This window comes from Rhinolophus hipposideros (genome assembly GCF_964194185.1).
Source record: "Rhinolophus hipposideros genome assembly, chromosome: 11".
NCBI classification, from domain to species: Eukaryota; Metazoa; Chordata; class Mammalia; order Chiroptera; family Rhinolophidae; genus Rhinolophus; species Rhinolophus hipposideros.
Window position 1 is genome coordinate 3,261,377 of NC_138057.1, and position 25,094 is coordinate 3,286,470.

General features: G+C 41.8%; 2 protein-coding genes across 3 annotated transcripts; one reads left to right on the top strand and one right to left on the bottom strand.

Moving 5' to 3' along the window:
* Positions 1 to 240: 240 nt before the first annotated feature.
* Positions 241 to 24,870, top strand: DIRAS2 (DIRAS family GTPase 2). 2 transcript variants are annotated; one of them, XM_081067461.1, is made up of 2 exons: positions 241 to 365; positions 20,921 to 24,870. In XM_081067461.1, the coding sequence occupies exon 2, from the start codon at positions 20,957 to 20,959 to the stop codon at positions 21,554 to 21,556; it is 600 nt and encodes a 199-aa protein (XP_080923587.1). In that variant the 5' UTR covers positions 241 to 365; positions 20,921 to 20,956; the 3' UTR covers positions 21,557 to 24,870. The 2 variants fall into 2 exon arrangements, with proteins under 2 accessions (XP_080923587.1, XP_080923586.1); XM_081067460.1 differs by lacking the exon at positions 241 to 365 and adding an exon at positions 532 to 677.
* Positions 486 to 1,272, bottom strand: LOC308505368 (uncharacterized protein; the record flags this gene model as incomplete). The annotated part of the gene is made up of 2 exons (XM_081067462.1): positions 1,190 to 1,272; positions 486 to 781 (listed from the first exon to the last, which is right to left on the bottom strand). Exons 1-2 carry the CDS (start codon positions 1,245 to 1,247, stop codon positions 486 to 488), a joined length of 354 nt encoding a protein of 117 aa, XP_080923588.1. The 5' UTR covers positions 1,248 to 1,272.
* Positions 24,871 to 25,094: the final 224 nt, after the last annotated feature.

Sequence of the window (25,094 nt, forward strand, 5' to 3'; positions counted from 1 at the left end):
CTATCGGGAATGGCTCCATTTCGCCCGTCTTCTAAATGAGTAGGTTTTTAATTCAGTATCTGTACATTAAAAAGAAACGCTTATGGAGTAAGTAATAATTACAGCTGGTCATGTGAATGATCTAAAACAAACAAAAAATCTGCGTTTTCAATGAAATTATTTTAATTCATTGAAATCTCAAACAATGCCAATGCTGTCCACCTATCCCAGAAGCATGCAGTAGGTGGCACCGACCAGCTCTTTGGAGGCCCGCCGGCGCCATTGAGGCTGGAGCAGCCGCCGCTGCAGCAGGCGTTTGGCAGCGCTCCCGAGTCAGCGATTACCGAGGGAGGCGGAGGAGCACGGCCGGGAGCGCGGGGCCGCAGGTGTGCGGTGGTCAGGGGTGTGGGGCGCGCGGGGCCGCAGGGCGCGGGCGGCGCGGCGTGCACAGGGGCTCCGGGGATGCCAGGCGCACCCTGGCGCCGCTGCACCGCGGGCGCGGGGCTCTAGGGAGCGCGCGGGGCGCTCGGCGGGCGAGCCGGCGCGGGCGGGAGAGCGGCTGACGGCGGCGTCACGGCGGCGGGAAGGAGCGCGCGCCCCGCCTGCCCGGGAGGAGCCCGCATCCGCACCGGCTGCGCTGCCCGGTCCTGCGCGAGGCGAGCTGGGGAGAGGCTCGGGGCGCTTGTGTTCTTCCGCAGGTAACAGACTTCGCTCCTTCGCTGCGGCTTGGCTGCGTCCGCATCGGGGCACTGGTGGCCTGGGCATTCTTGGGTGCGGACCCGTGTAAAGGGATCGCCTCTATCTGGGAGGGCGAGTCAGCAATAACAATACTGGGGTTAGCGAGGGGAAAAGCAGGAGCATTTCTGTACCAAGGAGGGTGAGCATCTGATACCCTCGTGTAAAACAAATGCTTTTTTTTTTTTTTTTAAATCCGTATCTTAGACGTTATTTGGGCTTCCTTCCAAAACAGAAGTTAGTGTTTTAGAAAATTCTGTGGTGCAGGTGTTTCTATTAAAATGCAAGATGATTTAATGGATTTATCAAAGTCCTACAAAGATGTGGTCCAAAGTGAGAAAAATGCAAAGCACATTAGAGGCTGCCGTTTTGTTCAGCGTGTTTTCCTGCTAGACCGCAGCCTTCCGTGGGTTTGGCTGAGACTTGGCTAAATATTTTAATTGCCTTTCTAAAGAATGCGTTTCACGGTACCTACATGGGTTCCTTCCTGTTTCCTTGTAAGAGCAGAATATAGGAAAGGCACCGCATCCCATCCTTAGCTGTTAGGTTGTGGTTCCCGTACGATGACAACGACTGCTCAAGGCGCCCAGGCTGGCTTCTTGCCGCGCGGGAACCTGCCGGAGTCCTCCCTTGAGAAATGCTGTCTTTCCCCTTTAAAACTCCAATTCACTTCTGTGGGGTTTGGGAGATTTTAAATGGGAGGCTCTGTGAATCCTGGGTTCCATCCATTGAAGGATGACATACAACCTCCAGATGGGTTTCCTTTTCTCCCCACTGTGCAGTCACACAGCTTGCCTTCTTTGGGAATTCATTCTTTATGTTTGCCCCTGTTATCTTTTGAATGACCCTCTTCCATATGAGAAGCTGATGTTAGCACATGATATCTTTTCTGCTTTGAAGTATAAAACTTTAAAAATATTCTCTTTTAGGAAGGTTTTCTAGGAAACAATGAAAGACTGGAGCATTTTACCTTTCAGATCAGTCCAAGTGCACTTCCTTTCCAGTAGCATTTGGATTTGAAGAGGTGGAGTGGGAAGGAGAGAAAGGAGGAGAATAAAATGAGAATAAATTTAACAGATTTGTGGGGGATTACTATTTTTTTCTTTGGTTGTTGCTTGAAATTGCAAATTTCAGCAATTCTATGTGGAAATGAAGGAGGTTGTGTGGGTTGAGGCACAGGAAGACCCACAGCACATCTTACAGAAATAGAAGATAGAAAGCTGGAAACATTTTCATCCCATTTAACACACCATTTAATTTGGGAATAGGCGTGATGGTCCCGGTGAACACAGAGAAAGAAGGGGACAGAAAGAAGTGATCGCCATCTGTAACAGGGCATAGCAGGGCACAGCAGTGCTGTCTAGTACTCAGTTATCTGTTCAGATGGCAATTTATGTGCATGGTTATTGTAGAAGCCTCCAGAATCTTTGCTTGTTGGAGCTTTAATAGCGTCATAGCGTCGTTCCTAAGAAGAGATGCAGAAAACACTTGAACTGAATTCCAAGTTGTGAGATTCCTTTCCACTTGTGTCTAGCAATCTAGCTTTCTCGGCACTCTGGGATGCCGCCTCTCCATGGGAAGATCATACTTCTTATTAATTTCGTGTTGTGCATATTCTATACACCACACATGACTTCACCCATTAGAAATGTATTGTTTCCGGGGTGGATACTGTCTCTGCTCTAATACTTGCATATCTTACTGAAAAATGAAAACCTTTGAAAAATAATGGTGGTTCTTTTATCAAAATGAGAGTACATCTGTGATAATAAAACATATTGTTCATTCTTCTAATTTTTGTGGCCATAGTTGATATGTTAACCTATTGATTTAGACAAAAATTATCATTTTCCCCAAAATAAATAAATGAAGTAAATTTTTGCACTGTAAAGAATTTCTTTGTTACAAAGAGGAACATTTGGTAGTCTGGGGTGAGATAGTGGCTTGCCAGCTGTTTTAAGTTAAAAAGGGCTTGGTACTGACTTGTAACTTTCAATTCAGATAACCACTGTGTCCCATTCTCACTTACCTGATGGACTGGATCTTCCATCCGTCTGTCTGTCTATCTATCTATCTATCTATCTATCTATCTATCTATCTATCTATCTATCATCTATCTATCATCTGTCTGTCTATCTTTCTATTTATCTATCTATCTATCTATCTATCTATCTATCTATCTATATCTCTCTCTCTATCTATCTATCTGGTTTGGGTATTTACAATGAACAGATGTCTCTTTAAAGGCAGAACTGATTTCTAGAACATTCCTTGTTTTTAGTTATGATTTTTCTTGGAAAATAGCTGCTTTTACTTAAAAGGGAAGATGATGATTGTCATGTCACAATTGCTAATGTTCCTTAACAATGTAAATTTACACAGGCACACATGTAAGGATTGACTTAAAATTATTCGATTTTGAATAATGTTTGAGGTTTATTGTATCATGTGGCTTGCAATTCTCTCTTCCTTGATCCATTAAGAACTCAGAACAAATGCCCTCTCATTCTCCTCTCCTTTGCTCTTGCCACTGGCAGATTCAGGAAAGAAAGAGTCCTTGTAGCTCTCTCCTTAGTGCAGTTAAGTGTTTTCCCATAAATCAGTACTGTCCAATAGGAATAAAATGTGTGAGCAACATGCATAATTTAAAATGTCCTCATACACACATTAGAAAAGTAAAACTAAACAAGTAAAGTTAATTTTAATGTTTTCTTTAACCCAATATATCAAAAATAACCATTTAAAGATGTAATCAATACAAAATGCTAGTAAGATATTTTACAATTTTTTATGCTACGTATTACACTTACAGACTATCTCAGTTTGGATCAGCGATATTTTAAGAGCCCACGTAGCTAGTGGCTGGTGGATTGGTCAGCATAGCTACAGATTGTTACCCCTTTGACAAAACAATTTAAAAGCTGAACTGTTAGGAGCCAATTAGTGTTTAATTAGTTTAATTAAACACTATCAAAAATAAATATACAAAGTATCTCAAATTGCTATAAAACCTCTCTAGTTATGTAATCTTGTACCTGTTATTTACTTCTTTATCAGTAGAATAAGAGGGTTGGGTTCAATACATCCCCTGATTCTATAAAAAATAACCAGTGAATAGACTTGTGGATTCAACCCACATGTAGCCTCGAGTTCTACAATAGCAGAAACAGAGGGAGCTGACCTAGTGGTGGGCATTGCCATTTTGTACCCATTTGTACCCATTTTGTACCTGAAACTAGTTTGTTTCAGTCCAGTCTCTGATTACAGACTGCAGCAACTGAGACCCCTTATCCCACTAGAGATCATTCTATTTTCATGTCTACATTCGTTTACTGGGTATGTCACAGCAAACCCATTGTAAAAATCAATAAACAATCAATAACTAGTGAGCTGGTGTTCACTGTGTGATTGAATATGCTTTGCAGATCTTTTAGTATTATCCTTCACTGTTTTGTGTATTTTTGTATTTTTGATATTTGTATCTATGAATTTCACAGCATCAAATACAATTTGGTGAAAGGTAAGGCTTTGTAATTGATTGATCCATGAATACTGACTCCTTAAAACAAGAAATGAATGACCTTAATGGAAAGATGTGAATTTCTTCACCCAGTCCTTCGATAACCTCCGTGATCAATGAATGCTGAAGGGGCTAGCACTGTTTCCATCACTTAGCCCTCTGTCCTGGAAGTCATGGCAGGGGATTTGAGGAGAATAACACTTTGTATGAAAAGAGTTTGTCCAGTATTTTTCTAAAGCTGGTTAATGTTTGGGAACTAACTGATCGTTTTCCTGAGAAACTAAGAAAACACAGGAACTTTCCATTAGGCCTTCCCACAGTTAACTCCCTCCGTCCCTCCTCTTTCTCCCTTTCCTCCCTTAACTTCTGAATCTGGGGTCCAGATATTCACCAGAGCTCAGATAGACGAGCCCATGGAGGGGAAGCTTTCCTTCCTGTCCTATATTTTCGCTCCAATTGCTCGATTGGAGCATATCTGTGACCTTTGATTTTGTAGTTTATCTTCAGATGATACGGAGCAAAGGAACAATTATCAGTATCTAGAGCAAAACAAGTTCTCTCAGCCCTCTGTCCCATTAAAAATCCAGCTCAGTGGCATTTGCCCTTTTGTACAAACTTGGACTCACCTTCCCGACTCTACCACCCAGCTAAGCCCACCCACCTCCAACTGCACATACACTCATGAGGTCATTGGGTTGTCGCATTACCTCCTTGCCTATGAAATAGTCTCTGAGATTTAAAGAAAGATGTGTATGGAATAGTTCCCGACAAAGAAGAATTGTGCTTCTCTTTTGGGCCTCTTTGGATGTCACTGGGTTCTTGAATACAGAATGAATGGGAGGGGAGCACAAGATGTAAAGCTGACAGAACTGTGTTGGTAAGGTTCATGCAAGAGTTTGCAAGCACAGAGGAGTTTGGAAAGGTTGAATGATGGAAACGACTGGGTAACCTAGAGTTTGAAAAGAACCTAAATTTCCCTGGATACTCGTATGACAACAAAGTGTTTGCATATTTTTTATTATCTCAGATAGATGTACAGATTACACTCTATGCATTTCTTCTTTGTCCTTCCATTCTTTTCAATGTTAGTTTAAATTCCTCTAAATATACCAACATATTCAAGAGGCAGAAATAAATCAGGCTATTGTAGCAAATATTTAAACATAAAGAATTCAAATATAAATACAGGAGAAATGCAATGATGTCACAGTAGGGAAAGATTTTCTAAGGATAATCCAAAACTGGGATACTAAAGAGGAAAAGTTTGTTAAATTTGGCTGCACAGAAATTTTAAGTTTCTGTCCAGAAAAAACAAAAAGAAGAAACAGAAAACATGAAAGGACAAATAACAGCTGGGAAAAAATAGCTGCAACATATTTCAGATGAGGTCTAATTTCCTTAATACAATGGGTCTCAAATTTTGTGAGCATCCAAATCACCTGCTGGACTTGTAAACCCTGTGATTGCTGGGTTCAACCCCGGAGACTCTGATTCAGAGCATTTCCAGCAAGGTCCTCAAGTGAAGGGGATCGTGTGCTGTCTTCTGAGCATAGTTGGAGAACCACTGCCTTAATACAGGATAAGTACCTGTTGTAGTTAATACAGGATAACTTCTGTTGTAAACAAACAGAAAACTGGGCAGAGGGCAGGAACACACAGGTCTCAAAGACACCGATTACTTTTCACAAGAAAAGATGCTCCGTGTCATACAGGTGAGGTAAATGCAATCAAGTCAGTAATGAGAAACAGACTTCTTGTTCCATAGGAGAGGACCAGAGTTTGATGACACTGGACTGTGCAAGCTGTGAGGAACTAGCTCGCTCATACGCCACGGTGGGGCAAGTTGGTGGTAATTTTGGAGAGCTACTGACAATCTCTACCAACTTTCAAATGCACAAACCCTTTGAGCCAACAGTTCCCGTATAGGAGAGTCTCCTATATATTGAGTCAAAACAGTGATGAGTTATTGATGTTTCATGCTATTCATTGAGCAAAGAAAGCAGTCAGTGCGAAACTGGTTGACAAGTGATGGACCACCGCTCAGGGAGTCCTGTGTAGCTGTTGCAAAGCTCAGTGTGGCTCTGCATGGAGTCATATGGACAGATCTGCGTGAAACACTGATGTCACGCTCCTGTGTGTCTTCCTGTCTCGCGCTAATTAGCTGTCAATGGAAATCTAGCCCTGTCAACTAGATAACCTCTGGTTGCCACCTGATACCCCTCAACCGGTAACTCACATGCTAAATGTTTCACTACCCACCCTCCTTTCCCATCTCATTTGTGCCCTTGACTGTTTTTGATCATTGAAACAAATAATGTTGAGCTAACTGCTGCTGTGAGTTTATGTGAAAAAAAAATGAGCTCGGTCAAGTTAATAAATTGGAAAAGTATAGGCAATATGGTTGATTTTTGCACTGGTAATTGTTTTATACTATTTTCATTTTTACATGGACATTATGAGAATTGTCTTTCACAAGATTATCCATCTGTGTCTTTTAGGACAAATCCAAATTCCATTAATGTTGTCCCACTTCCTTTACGGAGACACAGGCCATGTTTGGGGCCTTGGATCTTGTCCTATAACCCGGACACAGCCAGTGCAACCTAGACCTTAGTTGTAGGACTTGTACTAATTAGGAGCTGTGCTGATTAGGAATGTGTGCTCATTAGGAACAGTGAGTCTTTATTTTAACTCAGCATTGAATGGTATATGAATCCTAAACATTTTCATTTCCTCTCACTGCCTTTTAAGATCTGCAAAGACCAGTAAAATCTCAGTTTCTACCGATTCCTGTGCCCTGTGGCCTGCGCCTTTTTTGTTCAGCCTTATCAGGACACTTTTGCCCCTAGCATTAGGACTAAGTTAAAGTGCTCGTTTAAATATTCCATGGAGTCAGTATAACCTGGGTTTTCCTACAGATGTTTGCTGTATTAACCACTTGGTATGGTTGCTCAGAGTTCAGCTTTTGATGTGCACCTTTTATAAAGCATCTGTAACTTTTTTGATGAGTCAGAAAATATACACAGTTATCCATTATTAGTTGCCTCACATCATTATTACAGTTTTTAAATAAATATGAGACCGCTCTGAAAATTGCTTGGCTGGCAATATTACATGTTAGTGTAAAAAACGTTTTTTTTTTAGAATCCAGAGCTCCTGTAGAAATTTTTTAGAATTTTAGAATCCAGAGCTCCTTCCTTGTTCAGTTGTTACTAATTTGCATTGGCTTGAATGCATTACTGGGTTTGCTAAACCTGAGTTGAAATGCAGATTATGACCCTTCAAGCTGAGCAACATGTGTTCTCATGTCAGTTCCCTTATCTGTAAAATGGGGCTACTTCTACCTAAATCAAAGGTGTTTTGAAGGCCCAGCTTGTATATAGAACCTCTCAGTACTTGTTGGATGGTCAGGATTGCTGGGCTGTTTTTGCGGTTGCTATCTGATCAGAGTCTCACATTCCTCTCTCTCACTGTCTCAGATTTCTTCTTCCGCTTTGCAGCCTGGCACAAAGCCTGCTGTCTCATAGTTGCGCTTTGCTTCTGGATGGAATGCTGGCTTTCAGCACTAGCCTTTTCTAATTTACCCGGTACACATACTCTCCAATTAATCATAAAATATTGATTTTCCCCTTACATCTTCCTCTCTGAGTCAGCCCTACAGGACTGCCTGTTTCGTGTCTGGTTTAATGCCTGTTCCTTCTTTTACCAGCACTTTCCCCTGTTCCTTGACTGAGCTCATCTCCCCACAGGCAGTCCTGACTCTGTAACTGAATTCATGCAGTTTTAAGGATGTAAGACTATTCCCTGCTTGATGTTTTTGTCATTCTGGTCTTGAGCTACCTACCTATGTAATGACTCTGGGGACCCTGGCCTTGCCGGGAAGCCTGCTGAAGATGGGTGATACTAAGGACTGTCTGATGTATCTGCCATCGGATTCTGGACACATCAGTAGCTAGTGCCTTTTATAGCATGTTTTACTGACTTGCCTGGTGACCGTAAAGCAGACACAAATAAATAGTCATTGATTACTGTTCCCAGCTCCTGCCCGTATTACGTCTCCTGTCCTCACTTCATCAGCTTTTGACCTCCTGGATGTTCTTCTTTGCTCATCAAGGGCGTGGGCCCCTGATTGTCTTCCTCCTTGACCTATGTTCAGACGCCATCCATCTGAATCTTCTTCCTCCACTCCTCTATAGCTCCAACTCCCAGTCACAGGCACACAGGGTGTCGTCGGCACCGCAAAGTCCACCACTCCCAAAGGGACAGTGGAGCGTCCCCCTCTCTGACCACAGCCTCATGGCATTGCGGCATGCTTGCTCAACTTCTTAGTGAACTGCTCCCAGAACTTACATTTTAAATTCAGTTGCTATCTTCCCATTAACGTGTTTATATATGTTCATGTCTCTGTATTTTAAAATGAAAAAGAACCTTTTTTTAAAAAATCAAAACTGGGTCCCACTCAGACACTGATTCATAACCTTCCCTGCAATCCACAACCAAAGTCTCAGAAACTATTTCTAAGCTGCCTGCAGCAATTTCTGCATCTCATGCTGACTCCTCAGCTTATGCAATCTAGCCTCCATCCCTGGTGCCATCAAAATGTCTCTGGCTAGGTTCCCTTTCTGGTGACTTCCACTACTTCCCAACGAAGGGTGCTTTCCAGTTCTCACTGTACCTGCTTCACTTCCTGGCACCAGTTCACTGGGTGAGCCCTCTCTACTGTTTGAAGTCCTTACTTTCTTTGGTTTCTATAACAGAGCCCTTCAGTGCAGTGGCTTCTGCCCTAAGGTCACCCCTTCTTTCAGTGCTGTGCAGATCTACCGCCTTTCCAAACATGAACATCTGGAGTGTCCTGAGGCCATGCCCAAGTCCTCCACATTTTGTTCTCACACGCCACCTCATCCAGACATTCAGCTTCCAGCCGCCTCGACTCTGATGACTCCCACCTGTGCATTCTGATCCCAGGTACATCAGCTGGCCCTGGACGCAGCATATCCGCCTGCCCACCTGATGTGAGTCCTTGACTGTCCAGAGACACTCGGAACTTGGTGTGCAGAAAAATCAACCTTGTGATTTCCCCCGAAAGCCTGACCTTTGTCCGACATTCTCTTAGTAAATGATTTCTTGTCTTTTCTTCAGTTCTACCAGTTGGAAACCTTTAGAGTTTTCTCTGATACTTGACTCTCTCTCCACATCTTAACTCCTTCCCCTACCGACCATCACCAATTGATTTTCCACTGTCCTTGCTATCCCTCTAGTCTAAGCTGCTCATTTTGGGCTCAATTTGTTATGATAGAATTCTTATCCACTTTCCACATTGAAGTCAGACCCCTCCCATTGGAGGGCAACTGCACGTTGCCCTCTGAGAGCCCTGTGGTCTTGGCCATGACCACCTTTCCAGCCTCACCTCATTGCTTTTTCCCTTGCTGACTGGGGTGGTCATGCCACCTTGCTTCTGATACTTAGAGAGCTCTCCCTCCACGGGGCCTACATGTGGTCTTGCTCTAGCTTTGTTAATACTAACCCACATCAGAGCTCCATGGACGGGATGTCAGTAGCAGCCGCAGCACTGCCACTTGAAATAGTGGCACAATCCACACTGACACTTATTGCTGCAGCCTGGAAGCCACGTCTGAGGTCCCACTCAGCCCACCAAAGTGTACAGGAGGACCACAGATACACGGCCAAGTGGAGGTGACACCCAAGGTCTCTCACGCAAGTCGGTTAGCCTGGCCCTCCCAATCTGTTCATTATAAGTAACATACAGATTCATCACGCACTGAGAAGATTCTTATTGCGCACTTCCTAGGGGCTAGGCAGAGTTCAAGCACTGGGGAGACACCAGTAAACAAAGCAGATAAAAGCCCTAATAGAGCTTGTAATAGTGGAATTAAATACAAATTTTAAAGTAAATTACATAGTATGTCAGAAAGGGATTTGTGCTATGGAAAAACATAAAGCAGGAAAAAGTTACAGATTGTCAGGTTTGAGGTTGGCATTATAAATTCAGATGGGGTGGTCAGGAGAATTCTCATTGACAAGGTGATATTTGAACATAGGCCTGTGGAATGTGGGAGGAAGAATGGTACAGGTAGAGGGAACAGCCAACGCAAAGGCCCCGGAGCGGGAGAGTGATGCTGAGGAGACAAATGTGGCTGGAATGTAGTGAGTGAGGGGGAAAAACAGTAGGAAGTAGGGGTGCAGGTGCAGATGGGGGCAGAGCCCTTTAGCGGTTACTTTCAGGGAGGTGAAGGGTTTTGAGCACATGAGTGATGTTATCTGGTGCCGGGGTGGGAGTTCATTACAGTTGCTCAAAGCCTGAAGCAAACTGACCAGGTAGGCTGCTGCAGGGATCCAGGTAACAGGTGACAGTCGTTTGGAGAACACGGGAACAGTGGGGGAGTTGATTCTCGGTTAGGTCTGGATGTGTTCTGAAGATATCCCTGATACACTTTGCTGATGGGTTGGATGTAAGGTGCAAGAGAACAAGAGGGGTTCAGGAGGGCTCTGAGGCCTAGACACCTGGAAGGAAAATGTTGCCATGGACTGAAATGAAGGAGGGGAACAGTTTAGGGTCACTTGGGGAGTTCACTTTTGCATGTGTGGTCGTTGTGTTGTCTCCAAGGCATGTGAGTGGCGATGTCCAGGAGAGAGCGGGCCATGAGTCTGCTGTTTAGAAGTGACGTCCGGCCGTGGGTATACATTGGGAGGTGTTGGCATGTGGATGACATCCAAAGTTGTGGAACCAGATGACACCACTGAGAGGGTCAGTTTAGCAGAAGGGAAGCATGACCAGGAAGGAGGTGTGGGGATGTCTACTGGTGAGCTAATTAGGAGCAATGGCACTGACACGTCTCTCCTGCCACCATCCTCATCCTCCTGAGTGGTCTCCTGCTTCCACTCCTGCCCATCAGAGTCCTCGGGAAGTCCCGGCACAGGCGGACTCAGATCTGTCACATGGCTGCTCAAACCCTCAGTGATCTCTCGTTCTTCTCACAGTAGAAGCTGCCTCTACACCACTCGCCTGTTCCCTGCCCATTCCTTTGCTGGCCTCATCTACTTTTCTTCTTCCCTGCATTCTGGAATCTTCCATGTTCCTAGAACATGTCACGCTAGCATCTGTTTGCACCCGCCCTTCTCTCTGCCTGGAGCTCTTCCCCTATGAATCCAGACTTCACAAGTCACCTCTCGCACATCTTTGTTCAAATGGCAACGTTCCAGGGAGCGCTTCTCTGGCCTCCTGTCACCTCTCTGCCCATGACACATTCTCTAAACATAACTGAGAGATATTGCATTGATTTGCTTTTGTCAAAAGCACCCCCCCCACACACAGAAATCCTTCATTTGGCAGACCCTTAAAATCATTTAAAAAATTGATTTGTAGATTTTTAATTGTGCAGATAAGAAAGCTTTTTAGGGACACATTTGTATTGCTTTTGGCAAAATCATGTATTAGTGGAAGCATTTGTATACATCTTTTTTTAAAACGCTCTCTCCATAGGACAGGTGTGTTTCCAAAGCAGGTACTGTGTCCTCTGCTCATATTTAACTGTCACCCCTTATATTATAGGGATGGAGGATGTTTGCTTATTTTTGAGAAATACCTGCTATATGGCACACTACTAAAGGCACTTGGCACACAGAAAATAATAATGAATTTAGAACAATTGCTCCTTATATAAAAGAAAAACATATGACTTAAACCCTTTAGTTCTACCACACTTATATTTTATTTGCTGTAAATAACTAGTCAACCAGCATGTGGTAGAAAATATTTTTGTGGTTGCTCATCATTTCCATATAAAGTATGGAATCTACTATATGTTCAATGTCTTTTTTATGCACTAAAAATAAATAAAATATCCAAATGCATGATATCCAGTAGTTCCTGCCTACTTTTGGTTTCAACTTCTTTGCTGTAACTACTGATGAATGATGCAATAAATTTATGCGCCTCTGATTCTGTCTCTGCAATGTTAGTTACCACATATCCTTTCATATTTTTTTATTTCAGTTGACCTTGCCAACCTATGAGTGGTTATGTAGATTTTTGTAGAGTTTTCAAAATTTCATTTTGTTTCTTTAATGAGTTCATTTATCTTCCCTGGTACAATTTTCCTTGGTTGGCTCACAAAAATGTGTTATGGCAGCAGAGATAATCGGTCCTTGTGTGTTCAGTATTTCTGCTGTGTGGGCGTTGTGTTGGCTGCCTTGCTGAGCTGGTGGATGAATCCCACAGGGTCCCTGCCTTTAGCACATTGATATTCCAGTGGAGCATAAGGAGAAAACACAAATAAAGAAATACCAAGAGAAGAGCCTGTATGCCAAAGCATCTTATTATTGAAAGAGAATCATTCCAGCAAGTAATAGAGGTGCTGAAGTGTGTGTGACACGTATGTGCTTTTGCTCAACTCTTTAGCCAATCTCTCCCCCTGTGAAACCTACGTAATATGGTTTATTCACACCTTCAGCATTATTTTCTATTTATCTTCGTATGGGGTTCTGAGAAAGGAGGGTATTTTAGTTTGTCACTACACATTTTGGTATATTATTTTATATATTTTACCACAGCAGCAAAATAAGTCTTTTTTCCAATGGCTTGTGGCTTTTTGCCTTTCACTATTAATAAGAAGAGGATTCTGAACATTAAAAAAATCAAGTTTAGTTAAATTTTGTAACATATTGGATCAAGTCTGGTGTATTATTAAACTTTGCTAAAAAATGGAGCTTTGTTTTCATATTCTAGAACAATGCAGACAACTCAGTATACAATGTCAGCCACATATGTAATTTTGCATTTTCTAGTAAGTGCATTTAAAAAAGTGAAAAGACACAGTTGAAGTTAAATATTTTATCCAATGTATATGAAATATTATCTTTTGAACTTGCAATCAATATCAAAATTATGAATGAGATAGTTAACATTCTTTTATATAATAAGTATTCAAATCCAGCACAGGACTTCTTAATTCAATCTGGCTACATTTCAGATGGCAAGTGGCTAACATACTGGACAGCTCAGTCTGCAGATTTCGTTTTAAAGGCTGTGGCTACTAGTGAAGCTTCACATTACCATAATACAACATAAAATTAGGGCCAGGAGGTAGATGCACATTTTAATTGGCTTTCTCAGGAAATCGGATACTTTGGGCCTTGTCAGATCAGATTACACCCTTACTGCTTTTGCTGTATAATGTGGGTGACAGAGGATGGGCCACCTGCTCTGCCCGTGCTGCTCACATTATGAGTGTGATCCTTCATTCATGGTTTTGCTGTTGCTCAAATGTTTTCACTTACAGTCATATATTTTTACTGTGGTAAAATATATAAAACTTAAAATTACCCTTCTAACCATTTTTTAAGTGTACAGATGAGTAGTATCCAACCCATTGTGCAACCATCTCCACCCTCCATCTCCGGGACACCTTGCAAAACGGAAACTGTCCCCATTAAGCACTAACTCCCCATTCCCTCTCCCCAGTCCCCGGCAACCCCCATTCTGCTTTCTGTCTCTATGATTTTAAGTACATACCCTATATAAGTGGAGTCATACCATGTTTGTCCTTTTGTGACCGGCTTGTTTTACTTAGCATAATGTCCTCAAGGTTCATCCATGTCGTAGAATTGTCTTCCCTGTTATAGCTGAACAATGTTCCATTGCGTGTATACCACATTTTGTTTATTCAGATTGATGGCACTTGGGTTCCTTCCACCTTTCGGCTATTGTGAATAGTGCTGCTATGAACATGGGTATACAAATATCTCAATGATTTCAGTTATATATCAATTACATACTGTTTAAATTATTTTGGATATATATCTAGAAGTGGATTGTTAGATCATATGGTAATTCTATGAAATATAATTCACCCAGTTAAAGTATATAATTCAGTAGTTTCCAGCAAATCCACAGGATTGTGCCATTGTCCCCGCAATCAGTTTTAGAATGCTTTCATCACCCCTAAGGAAACCCTATGCACCTTGTCAGTCACTTCTCATGTCCCCCCAGTACCCATCTCTAGGCAACCACAGATGTACTTTCTGTCTTTATGGATTTTCAATTCTGCACGTTTCATATAAATGCAACCATATAATATGTGTGGTCTTTTGTTACTGGCATTTTCCACTCACCATAATGTTTTCAAGGCTTATCCATGCTGTAGTACTGATGTGTATCAGGACTTCATATCTTTGTATTGCTGAATAATATTTCATCATAGGGGTATACCACCTTTTACTTATCCATTTATTAGTTGGTGGACATTTGGATTGTTTCCACTTTTTGGCTATTATGAATAATGTTTCTATGAACAGTCCTATGTAATTTTTTATGGCTGTGTTTTCATTTCTTGGGTATATGCTTAGAAGGGAAATTGCTCGGTCATATGGTGATTCTGTGTTTAACCTTCTGAAGAAGAGATAGAATGTTTTTCGAAGCAGCTGTACCATTTTACTTTTAGACCAAGAAAGCACAACGTTTCCAGTTTCTTCACATCTTTAGCAACCAACACATTATTTTCTGGGTTTCATTTATTTGTTTGTTTTTATTGTAGCCATCTAATGGGTGTGAAGTGGTATTTCCTTGTGGTTTGCATTTATACTTACCTACCAATGTTTCCCTAGTAATGTTGAGCATCTTTTCTTTTGCTTGTTGGCCGTTTGTATAGCTACTTTGGAGAAATGTATATTCAAATCCTTGCCCTTTTTAAAATTATTTAAAATTTTTAAAATGATTAATTATGTATATTTTTAATTATTTAAATTATTTTATTTTCTTTTGTTGTTGAACCATAGGAGTTCTTTATATATTCTTGAATTAATTCCTTATCAGATAGATATGTGATTGGCAAAAATATTCTCCCATTGTGTGGGTTATCTTTTCACTTTCTTAATAGTGCCCTTGGATACACAGAAGTTTTTAATTTTGATGAAGTCAGACGTACTTATTTTTAATCTTGTCGCTCATGCTTTTGGTATCATATTTAAGAAATGACTGCCAAATCAAAGATGAAAAAAGTGTATGCTTATATTTTCTTCTAAGAGTTTCACAGTTTTCAGTCTTACATTTAGGCTTTTGACCCATTTTGAGTTAATTTTTGTATATGGTGTGAGAGAGGGTTTCAACTTCATTCTTTTGCATATGGGTATCCAGTTGTCCCAGAACCATTTGTTGAAGACTGTTCTCTCTCCATTGAAATTTCTTGGCACCCTTGTCAAAAATCAATTGACTGTAAATGTGATGGTTTGTTTTTGAATTCTGAATTTTTCCATTCATTTATATGTCTGTCCTGTGCTGGTCCCACATTGTCTTGATTATTGTAGCTTTGTAGTGAGTTTGAAGTCAAAAAGTATGTGTCCTCCAACCTTTTTTTTAGTTATTCAACATTGTTTTGACTGTTCTGAGCCTCTTGAATTTTCAAACAAATTTTGGGTCAGCTTGCCAATTTCTGTGAAGTAGTCAATTGGGTTTTTTTTAGGGATTGCATTGAATCTGTAGGTGATGTGGGGAATACAGAAAACCCTCAATGTCATCAGTAGGTTCTTGGAACTGAGACAGAGGACATGTGACAAAACCAATTTTACCATAGGATCATTGATATAAAGAAGAGTTAAGTTCCTACATTTCATCAATGTTGTAATAAAGGAACAGTGAATGAAATGATGTTAAGGACCACCTGTGTTGCCAGTTTTCTGACACATGAACATAAATGCCTTTCCATTTTCTTAGGTCCTAAATTTTTTTCAACAATATTTCATAATTTTCAGAGTGTAAGTTTTGTACTTCTTTGTTAAATTTATTCCTTTTTTTTTTAAATTTTTTATTGGGGAATATTGGGGAACAGTGTGTTTCTCCAGGGCCCATCAGCTCCAGGTCGTTGTCCTTCACAGCTCAGCTTCAGGTCCAGTTACATTAATTTTTCAATCTTTATATTATAATTACATATTATAATTATAATATATTAATTTTTCAATCTTTAGTTGCAGGGGGGCGCAGCTCATCATTCCATCCCATCCCAGGAATTGAACCTGCAACCTTGTTGTTCAGAGCTTGCACTCTAACCAACTGAGCCATTTGGCCGCTCGCCAGAAGCTCAGCGGCAGCTCGTTGTCTTCAATCTAGTTGAGGAGGGCGCAGCTTAGTGGCTCATGTGGGAATCGAACCGGCAACCCTGTTGTTCAGAACTCGCACTCTAACCAACTGAGCCATCTGGCCGTCCCTAACTATCTTATTATTTGGTGATATTGTAAACGGAATTGGTTTCTTAATTTTATATTTAGATTGTTCAATGGACATGTGTAGAAATACAGTTGATTTTTATATGGATGTTGTATTCTAAAACTTTCCTGAACCAGTTTATTAGTTTTAATATTTTTTATTGAATTCCTTAGGATGTTGTATATATAAGGTCACAGCATTTGCAACCAAGATAGTTTTATTTCTTCCTTTCCCTTTGTAGAGACAGATGCTTTTTATTTCATTTCCTTTCCTAATTCTCCTGGCTAACCCTCCAGGAAAATTTTGAAAAAAAACTGTCAGAGTGGATTCTCTTGTCTTTTTTCCTGATCATAGGGAAAGAATATTCAGTCTTTTACCATTAAGTATTATGTTGGTTCTGGGTTTTTCATTATATGCCCTTTATCTGGCTGAGGAAGTTCCCTTTTATTCCTGGTTTAAGGTATTTTTTTGTTTGTTTGTTTTTCATGATTGAGTGCTGAATTTTGTCATATTTTCCTTTTTGTATCTACTAAAATTATTATGGTTTTTGTTTAGTTTTTTGATATGGTGTGTTATATTAATTTTTGGATGTTAAACCAACTTTGCATTCCTGGTATATACCCCACTTGCTTCTGATGTATAGTCCTTTTTATATATTGATGAATTTAATTTGCTAGTATTTTGCTGAGAATTTTTGTATCTATATTTATGAGATACTGGTCTGTAGTTTTCTTGTGATATCTTTGTCTAGTGTTGGTATCGGTAATATTGGACTCTGAAAGAGTGAGAAGCATTCTTTCCTATTCATTTTTTTGGAAGCGTTTGTGAAGAATTGGTATTAATTCTTCTTTACATGTTTGTTGGAATTTACCAGTGAAACCATTGGACCTAGGCTTTTTCTTCTGTGCACAGTTTTTTGATTACTGATTTAGTATGTTTACTTGTTATAGGTCTATTCGTAGTTTTTATTTTTCATTTTTTTGAGTCAGCTTTGATAGTTTATAGCTGTCTGATCTAAGTCATGTAACTTGTTGGCATATATTTGGTCATAGGAGTCCCTTACAATTCTTTGTATTTCTGTAAACTCAGTAGTGATATCTCCTCTTTCATGCCTGATTTTAGTAATTTGAATCTCCTAAAATTTTGTTTATTTATTTAATTTTTTGGTCAGTTTAACAAAAAGTTTGTTAATTTTTTGATATTTTCAAAGAACCACTTTTTCGTTTTATTGATTTTTCTATTCATTATTTTATTGTTTTTTGTATTCATTATTTCAGTAAGTTTCACTGTAATGTAATTTTCTTTCATTTTTTTTCTTTGAGTTTAGTTTGCTCTTTTGCTCTATTAAGGTGGAAGATTATGTGACTGATATGAGATCTTTGTTCTCATTTAATGTAGGTGTTTTCAGCTACAATTTCCCTTTAAGCACTGATTTAGGTGTACCCCCTCAGGGTCTTCTTGACGTTTTCTGCTCCCTTGGCATTTTGTCATCTCTCTCCAGTTTTTCCTCACTATCCTTACTGCTCCTCTGCGACCCCCTTTTCTGCTTGGTCCTCACTGAAAATAGCCAGAGACCTTTGCACTGGCAACTGTGCTAAGTGCCTGATATTGTATTGTCTCACTAAATCCCCACAGCAGCTCTGTGAAGAAAGTGGTCTTATTTCTTATCTCCATTTTCTAGCTCAGGAGACTCAAGTGCAGAAAGTTGAAGTAATAACATGCCCGGTTCTCTTATTAGTATATATCCGATTTGGCATTTGGTCTTCTCCCCTCATGCTCCATGCCTTCTCCCTGGGTGATTTTTATTTATGAAAGTGCTATTTATACATGGATAATTCCACCATGTCATGAACATTGGCTCTATTCCTGCTCTTGTTCCCCTCCACGAGGTCCTTTCTTCTGGTTGACATGCCTTTCATTGCTTCACCATCTTCACCCAGTCTGTGAAATTTTTCCTGAGGGCCCCAGAGAGAATGAGGTGCTCCACCCACTTCTTCGCCTGCTTTTGTTTATGACTTTACCACAGCGTCTACCAAATGGCATACAATGTATCCTTTCCTATGACTGAACGTCTTCTAATGCTGTCAGTTTTTATTGGGTAACCGCCAAGAACACAGTTTGCAGTTTGGGGAAACACTGTTAGAGTGGAGGACCGGTATGGAGTTATTGCCCCAGACCTGTCTCATAGATTCCTAGTGCACTTCACACTCTTCCACCTGCCGGGCTCCTGTGCATCGTTCAGGTTCCCACCGCCATGCCACCTCCGTGGGGAAGTTGTTCCTGTTTTCCCAGGTTGAAGAGGCTCCATTAGACTTCTCTTTCATAGCACTGCTGTGATGTAACTTTTAAAATATCTGTGAAGTTCTCTTTTTGATGTCTGCCTGCTCCACTTGATCCCAAGTTCCACAAGAACAAAGCCCCTGCCTTAGATCTGCCCTCCGTAGAGTTGTTTGCTGGCCGGAGCCCAGAGTCTGGCCTTGAGAGGAAGTTCAATAGCTATTTCTTGGACAAATGGATTATAGTAGCTATGAATTCTTCTTTTTTATGTTTAGTTTTTGTTTTCTGTATCTTGGTTGCCAGTTTAATAATGGAGACACTTTAGCATGGCTGAGAACATATTCACCAAACAAGGAATGAGTGTGAGCTGCAGGTCAAGAACTCTAAGATTTGGGGATATAGAGCTTGTGAAGACATATTCCCTTCCAGCCAAATACTTGCACTCCAATCTGGAGCTGAAGAACCATAATACAAGCAAGGCTGAGTGAGGACGCTGTCTTCTAAGCACAAAGACACCCTCATTCTGAGGGTGCAGAGAGAAATTTCACACCAGATTCCATAGATCACTGCATTTTTAAAACCGTAGAACAATTTATCACAATGGTTTACTATTGATTTGATCGTAATGATCTCATGAGCATTTAATAGACTGATCCAACTCCTAAGCAGGTTTTCTTGCCCTCTTTCACTGTTAATGAACTTGCTGACATTTTCTTATATCTCTTTTAGCATTGGTGCTTCAGTTTCTTGGTAGGTTTGGGATTCCAAAGCACACATAAGAATGGCTGAGTGTTTAAACAGATTTGTAGGCGCATGCACATGGTGAAATCAGAGGGGATATCAGAAGATGGGATGTGTGATCCTCAGCTTTGATCTGATATTCCCCTTGCCAGCAGACACTCACCGCCCACACCCATTTCCTTCCACTGCTAATTATGTTTAAAAAAATTTTTCCAGCTTCTGAAAATGACTTTGTGGAGCAATGGCTTTTATTTTTGGTCCTCAGTTACTCTAAGATTTGAAAAGTGAAAGTTGATACAGTGGTTGCCCGGAGAAAGTGGGTTTCATGCTTCACATTACCATATAATTTTCAGACCAGATAAAAGAAAATTTGGATGCTGCTTAATTTTCCACTTGTGTGTGTGTGTGTTATATGACCTTCCTTACCAAAGAAGGGACAGGATGAAAGATATTTGATAATCTATATGTGAGGAAAGTACATTTGGGATGATGTTTGTGATGAAGACAAACTCCATTCTACTCCATTTTATGACTTAATAGTAGTTGATACTACTCTCTTGGTAATGGTTGACTCCTTATGATTCTGAAATAAAGCACTTATATTTGTTTTAATTTTGGTCAATGAAAGGATTCTCCATGCTTCTTAGTTAACTGTCAACTCTTGCTGCTAATTGAGACGTCCACCCCACGGCCCGAGTGGTGCCCATGCTACTGAGATCCATTCTCCCTCCGTGCAGTCTGCGGCATGGGTGGGGTCACAGCAGTACTTTAGTTTGTATTTCAGCCTTACTTCCCTGGCTGTGCGAAGTTGGGGACATTGCATTCCCCAGTTCCTTCTGTATTTCCAATTTCTTCATTGCGCAAAAGGGATGATGACACCGATTCTGCACAGTAGTGAGGATTTCATGAGTTAATGTAAGCAGTGAATAAATATTAATATCCCTCTCCTCCCCGTTTCCCCCTTCCCCCTACTTGTAAAAAAATAAAAAATAATACACACATTATCAGTAGTGTATTGGATGTGTATAGAACTTCAAGTAAAACAATAAAGATTTTTTGTGAGTGTGTGTGTGTGTCTGTGTGTGTGTGTGTGTGTGTGTTGGGGGTGATTAATTGCCGTCTCCATTGGCTTGCCTTGATTCTGATCCTTCGGGCTGGCTCAGCCTCTTTCCCCCAGGCACACGGTGCCTGTGTGAGCACAGATGACCAGAGTCATGGTCCAATGAGGAGAAAGAGACTAGCTTCAGTGATCACTGAGCAGATTGTTGGCTCCTTTGGAAAGTGAGGAGAGAGTACATCTACTGGATTTAACATGGCAGAATTTTTGAAATGGAATTGGAATGTTAGGAGAGTAAAAGCAAACCTTATCACTTAGATTTTTTTTTTTTAGCTGTAAAAGACAGTTAAGATTTGTTTAATTAATTCTCTCAAACATCTGGGTCTTTTGCTAGGTGCTTTCTGGTTGACAGTTGGAGCCCTCAAGCAACATGCCGGAACAGAGCAATGACTACCGGGTGGCTGTGTTCGGGGCAGGTGGTGTTGGCAAGAGCTCCCTGGTCTTGAGGTTTGTGAAGGGCACGTTCCGGGAGAGCTACATCCCCACGGTTGAAGACACCTACCGGCAGGTGATCAGCTGCGACAAGAGCATCTGCACGCTGCAGATAACAGACACCACGGGCAGCCACCAGTTCCCTGCCATGCAGCGGCTGTCCATCTCCAAGGGGCACGCCTTCATCCTGGTGTACTCCATCACCAGCCGGCAGTCCTTGGAGGAGCTCAAACCCATCTACGAACAAATCTGCGAGATCAAAGGGGACGTGGAGAGTATCCCCATCATGCTGGTGGGGAATAAGTGTGATGAGAGCCCGAACCGCGAGGTGGAGAGCAGTGAGGCGGAAGCCTTGGCCCGCAAGTGGAAGTGTGCCTTCATGGAGACCTCGGCCAAGCTCAACCACAACGTGAAGGAGCTGTTTCAGGAGCTGCTCAACCTGGAGAAGCGCAGGACTGTGAGCCTACAGATTGACGGGAAAAAGAGCAAACAGCAGAAAAGGAAAGAAAAGCTCAAGGGCAAATGTGTGATCATGTGAATGCCCTTCCTGTGGGAGGAGCAGCTGAGTGTCCCCTGTCACCTCTCCTTCCCCCTTCCTTGTGAAACCCAACGTCGTGTTGTCAGGGTAGCATGTAAGATGCCCACATATTAAATATTGCATTTTGACCGAGATGTGCCCTCTTGTCCTTAAGAGGACATTTCACACCACCAACAATATGCCCCCTTCTCCAGAATCAGGGAATCTGCTAGATGGTTAAAATGAAAACCAACATGCTCGGGATCACAGGTGGCTGAGAGGTGTCAGCAGTCCCTGAAAGCATTGTGTGCCATTAGGAGGTGGTGGGGCTGGTACCCACGGAAGCAATGTGTGCTCAGAGCAGTCACTGTCACCGCATGCATGCCCAAGCATGTGAACTTGGAGCTTCAGGCGCCACCCCAGACCAGGCGTGTCCCTCCACTCAGATGTCAGTGCCATCCTTGGGGGATGGGAGAGGCAGGAGGAGGTGAGAAGACCAGGCTGAAGTTGCTCTATTTCATGGTTGTTGAACTGAATTACAATCAAATGACACGGCATCCCCCAGAGGATGTTCACTGTCCACTCCCAGCTGACCTGTAAGCCTTGCTTCCCTGAGGGGTCCTACGCACCTCACTAGAGCTGGTTCACAGGTATCAGTTTAACCAGTTAGAGTATTTATTTTCACATATGAGGAGGAGTTCACTAAGAGCGCGCTCCTCTGTCAGAAATTCTTTAGTGTGTGAGGAAAGGTACTGTCACATGACTAAGCCACCACAACAGTGCTCCTGTGTTATACTTGGAGGGTTTTCCATGTGCAATTTCCTTCCTCTGACCCATGAGGGCTATCACTTCTCCCAGTCCTCAGATTTTAAATAAAAGCAATTAAAGTATTTATTTTTAGACAATGCTGTTTTCCTCCAAGATTGTTTTCTTCTTTTAAATAACTCGATCTGTATCCAGATGGGTAACAACCGGCAAAGGCCATCTGAAGACCAAAAGCACATCCATTTTCTAAATGACACGGACATGTAAATGCCATACTTTGCACCTTAATGAAATATTTTGAAACAGAAGTTGTTCACTGTGTTTTGATGACCTATCTATAACAGTATATTCCTGGAATATGTGTTCAAGTAATAGTAGAGTATCTTGCATGTTATAATATCCATTATAAATGTACCCTAAGTGGTGTTCAATGCACTGTTCACTCTGGAAACAATTATCTTTTTCTCCTAATGACCATGTGTGTATCCTTAATCCTTCAGACCAAATGACAGCCATTCTTGGTTCCTGCCTGCTGGTGGAGATGGGGTGGTGGTGGCGACAGGCAGGGCAGAGCCCGCTCAGCTTAATTGCTCTGCCATCCTCCAGTCTGCTTGGGCTCTGCTTCCCGAAAATTCCCACTAACAGAGTCTGTGCGTCTCCTGTTTGTTCCAGTCATCACAGCGCTTGCTGGCCCCGATTCCAGGATCTTCCTTCTCTCAGTTCTTCCTGTTGCCCGCCTGGCAGGCGAGGAAGCTAAGTGCTGGCAGCCCCCGGGCTTGTGCAGGGAGCTTGTGGCTGTGGGCAGCAGCCCCAGCCCAGGTAGAGGTATGAAGTGTGGGATGTTTGCACACCCCCCTCTGGGTCTTCTCTCCTGCATTCTGCTGTGTCTTTCCTATTCCTCCTGAGCAGGGCTGAGGCAGCAGCCTCTGGGCAGCTCCATGCTCTCAACAAATTCCAAATGAACCCGTACTGGTTAAATTTCCTTGGTTTTGTCTCATCCTCTCTGCTTGTCTAATAAGTCACCCGTGGGGTGACTGTAGTGTGTGGGAGGTGCTTTGAGGATCATTTGGTCCATGGGCTTTGCACCACCGTGGCCTCTTAGAACAAAACCTGAGCAGGGACGGTGTGGAAGTGGCCTGGGCGCCAGGTCCCCTCAAGTCCTAACGCATGTACCCTCCAGTGGGTTCATCCTGTTCCAAATGGCTCCTCTACAGCCTTCACAGTGACATCTACTTGGTGGGTTTTCTAGAACTTTTGTCTTTCAACTTGTCTCTACCTTTTTTCTATTCCTATTCTCAGAGAGATGCTATCAATTTCTAATTTGGCTATGGGTTAAGTGGAAGAAGAAACAGGACTTCGTGACCAAAATGGGATTTAGACATCTTGGACGCGTGCTTTGCTAACAGTACAATGTCATATATGCCACATGCGGTAATATCCATGAGGGTCCAAGACTGAGCTGTCCCTGCCAACCGTCCCATTCCTACTGATACAAGTCCGAGTTGCTTTTTGCCCTCTCAAGTCGGTGTCTACATTTATAAGTGTTCAGAGCTTCATTAGTATGAGAAACTTGTAATTATTGAAAATCTGATCTCCTGCAGGACTCACGTTCTGCTGTATTTTGCCTATGAGTTCACAGGAAGGGTATTGATGCCTCAATCATGGGTCTTTGTTCTAAGGTCATTTTTGTGTGAACTGAACTGATGGTATTGATGATTATCTCGAAATAGTCTTTCAGGAGTTCCCCCATTGACTCAGGGCTGAGGAGTTAGTTCCACCGAATCAGATGATTTTAGCATTTATTATTCAGGATGGCCCCATCTTGAATATGTACTGTGGTTCTTGAGAACGAGTCCTACACTGCATATGGGCACAGAAGGTTTTGACCCAGCACAGTAAGTTACAAAACTCAAACTATTGCTTTAAAGATGGCACTCTGGGAATAAGCGTGGGGCTCCATGAGTTCCCTTCTGTCCCCACCAGGCCCTCCTCCATCCAGTGACAAGCCATGGGCATGCCCTGAGCATGCATGCAATACAGTGAGACCAACACAAGAGCAATATTGACTTGTTCATCAGATCAAAATTATATGTTATATATTTTAACTTCCTGCATTTTTGAAGTATAAAGTAGTAGATTGTACATATCTGTAAGCTAGTATATTTGGTTCACCATTTGTAGTATTCAAAATGCTCATTCTTTGTAGAACAGAGAAAAAACACTATTAAAATATTTTAAAAAGTTGCTCTGTGATCACTTTTCCCCCCCAATTTGTATGTTGCTCCTACATAAGCTCTCTGGAAATATCCGTAACTAATAGGACACATGGAAATCTTCAAAGCTCCATCCTGGAATTCAGTACCCCACAAAGACAATATATGGACAGAGTATTTATAGAGCATGACTTTTCTATGTGGGATCGCAATGTGCATATTTATATTTAAGGTGTATTGTTATAGTTTAATTATCTATTATTTACAGTTATAAAAATCATCCTTGCATACAGATTTCTAGTTGCCAATGATGTTCTGAAAATAATGAAACATTAAAATAAATCTTCAGTTCTGACACCCTGGCTGGAAGGTGGTGATGTTTCTTACTCTCCAGGGTGCAGCCGGTCTGTGATGGTCTTGACCTAGTTCTCCTGCAGCTGCTTCTCTGTGCTTATGGACCAGAGAGGAGACTGTGAGGCTTTGTGCAGGTCTGGGATTGGCAACAGCAGCTGCCTGGAGGTGTTCCCGGAAGGTTCTGCCAGCGGGTCCCTGTCACTGTGATGACGTGATGCTCCAGCCAA

Coding starts and splice junctions, on each gene's coding strand:
- DIRAS2 (XM_081067461.1), top strand. CDS start 20,957: ATGCCGGAACAGAGCAATGACTACCGGGTGGCTGTGTTCGGGGCAGGT.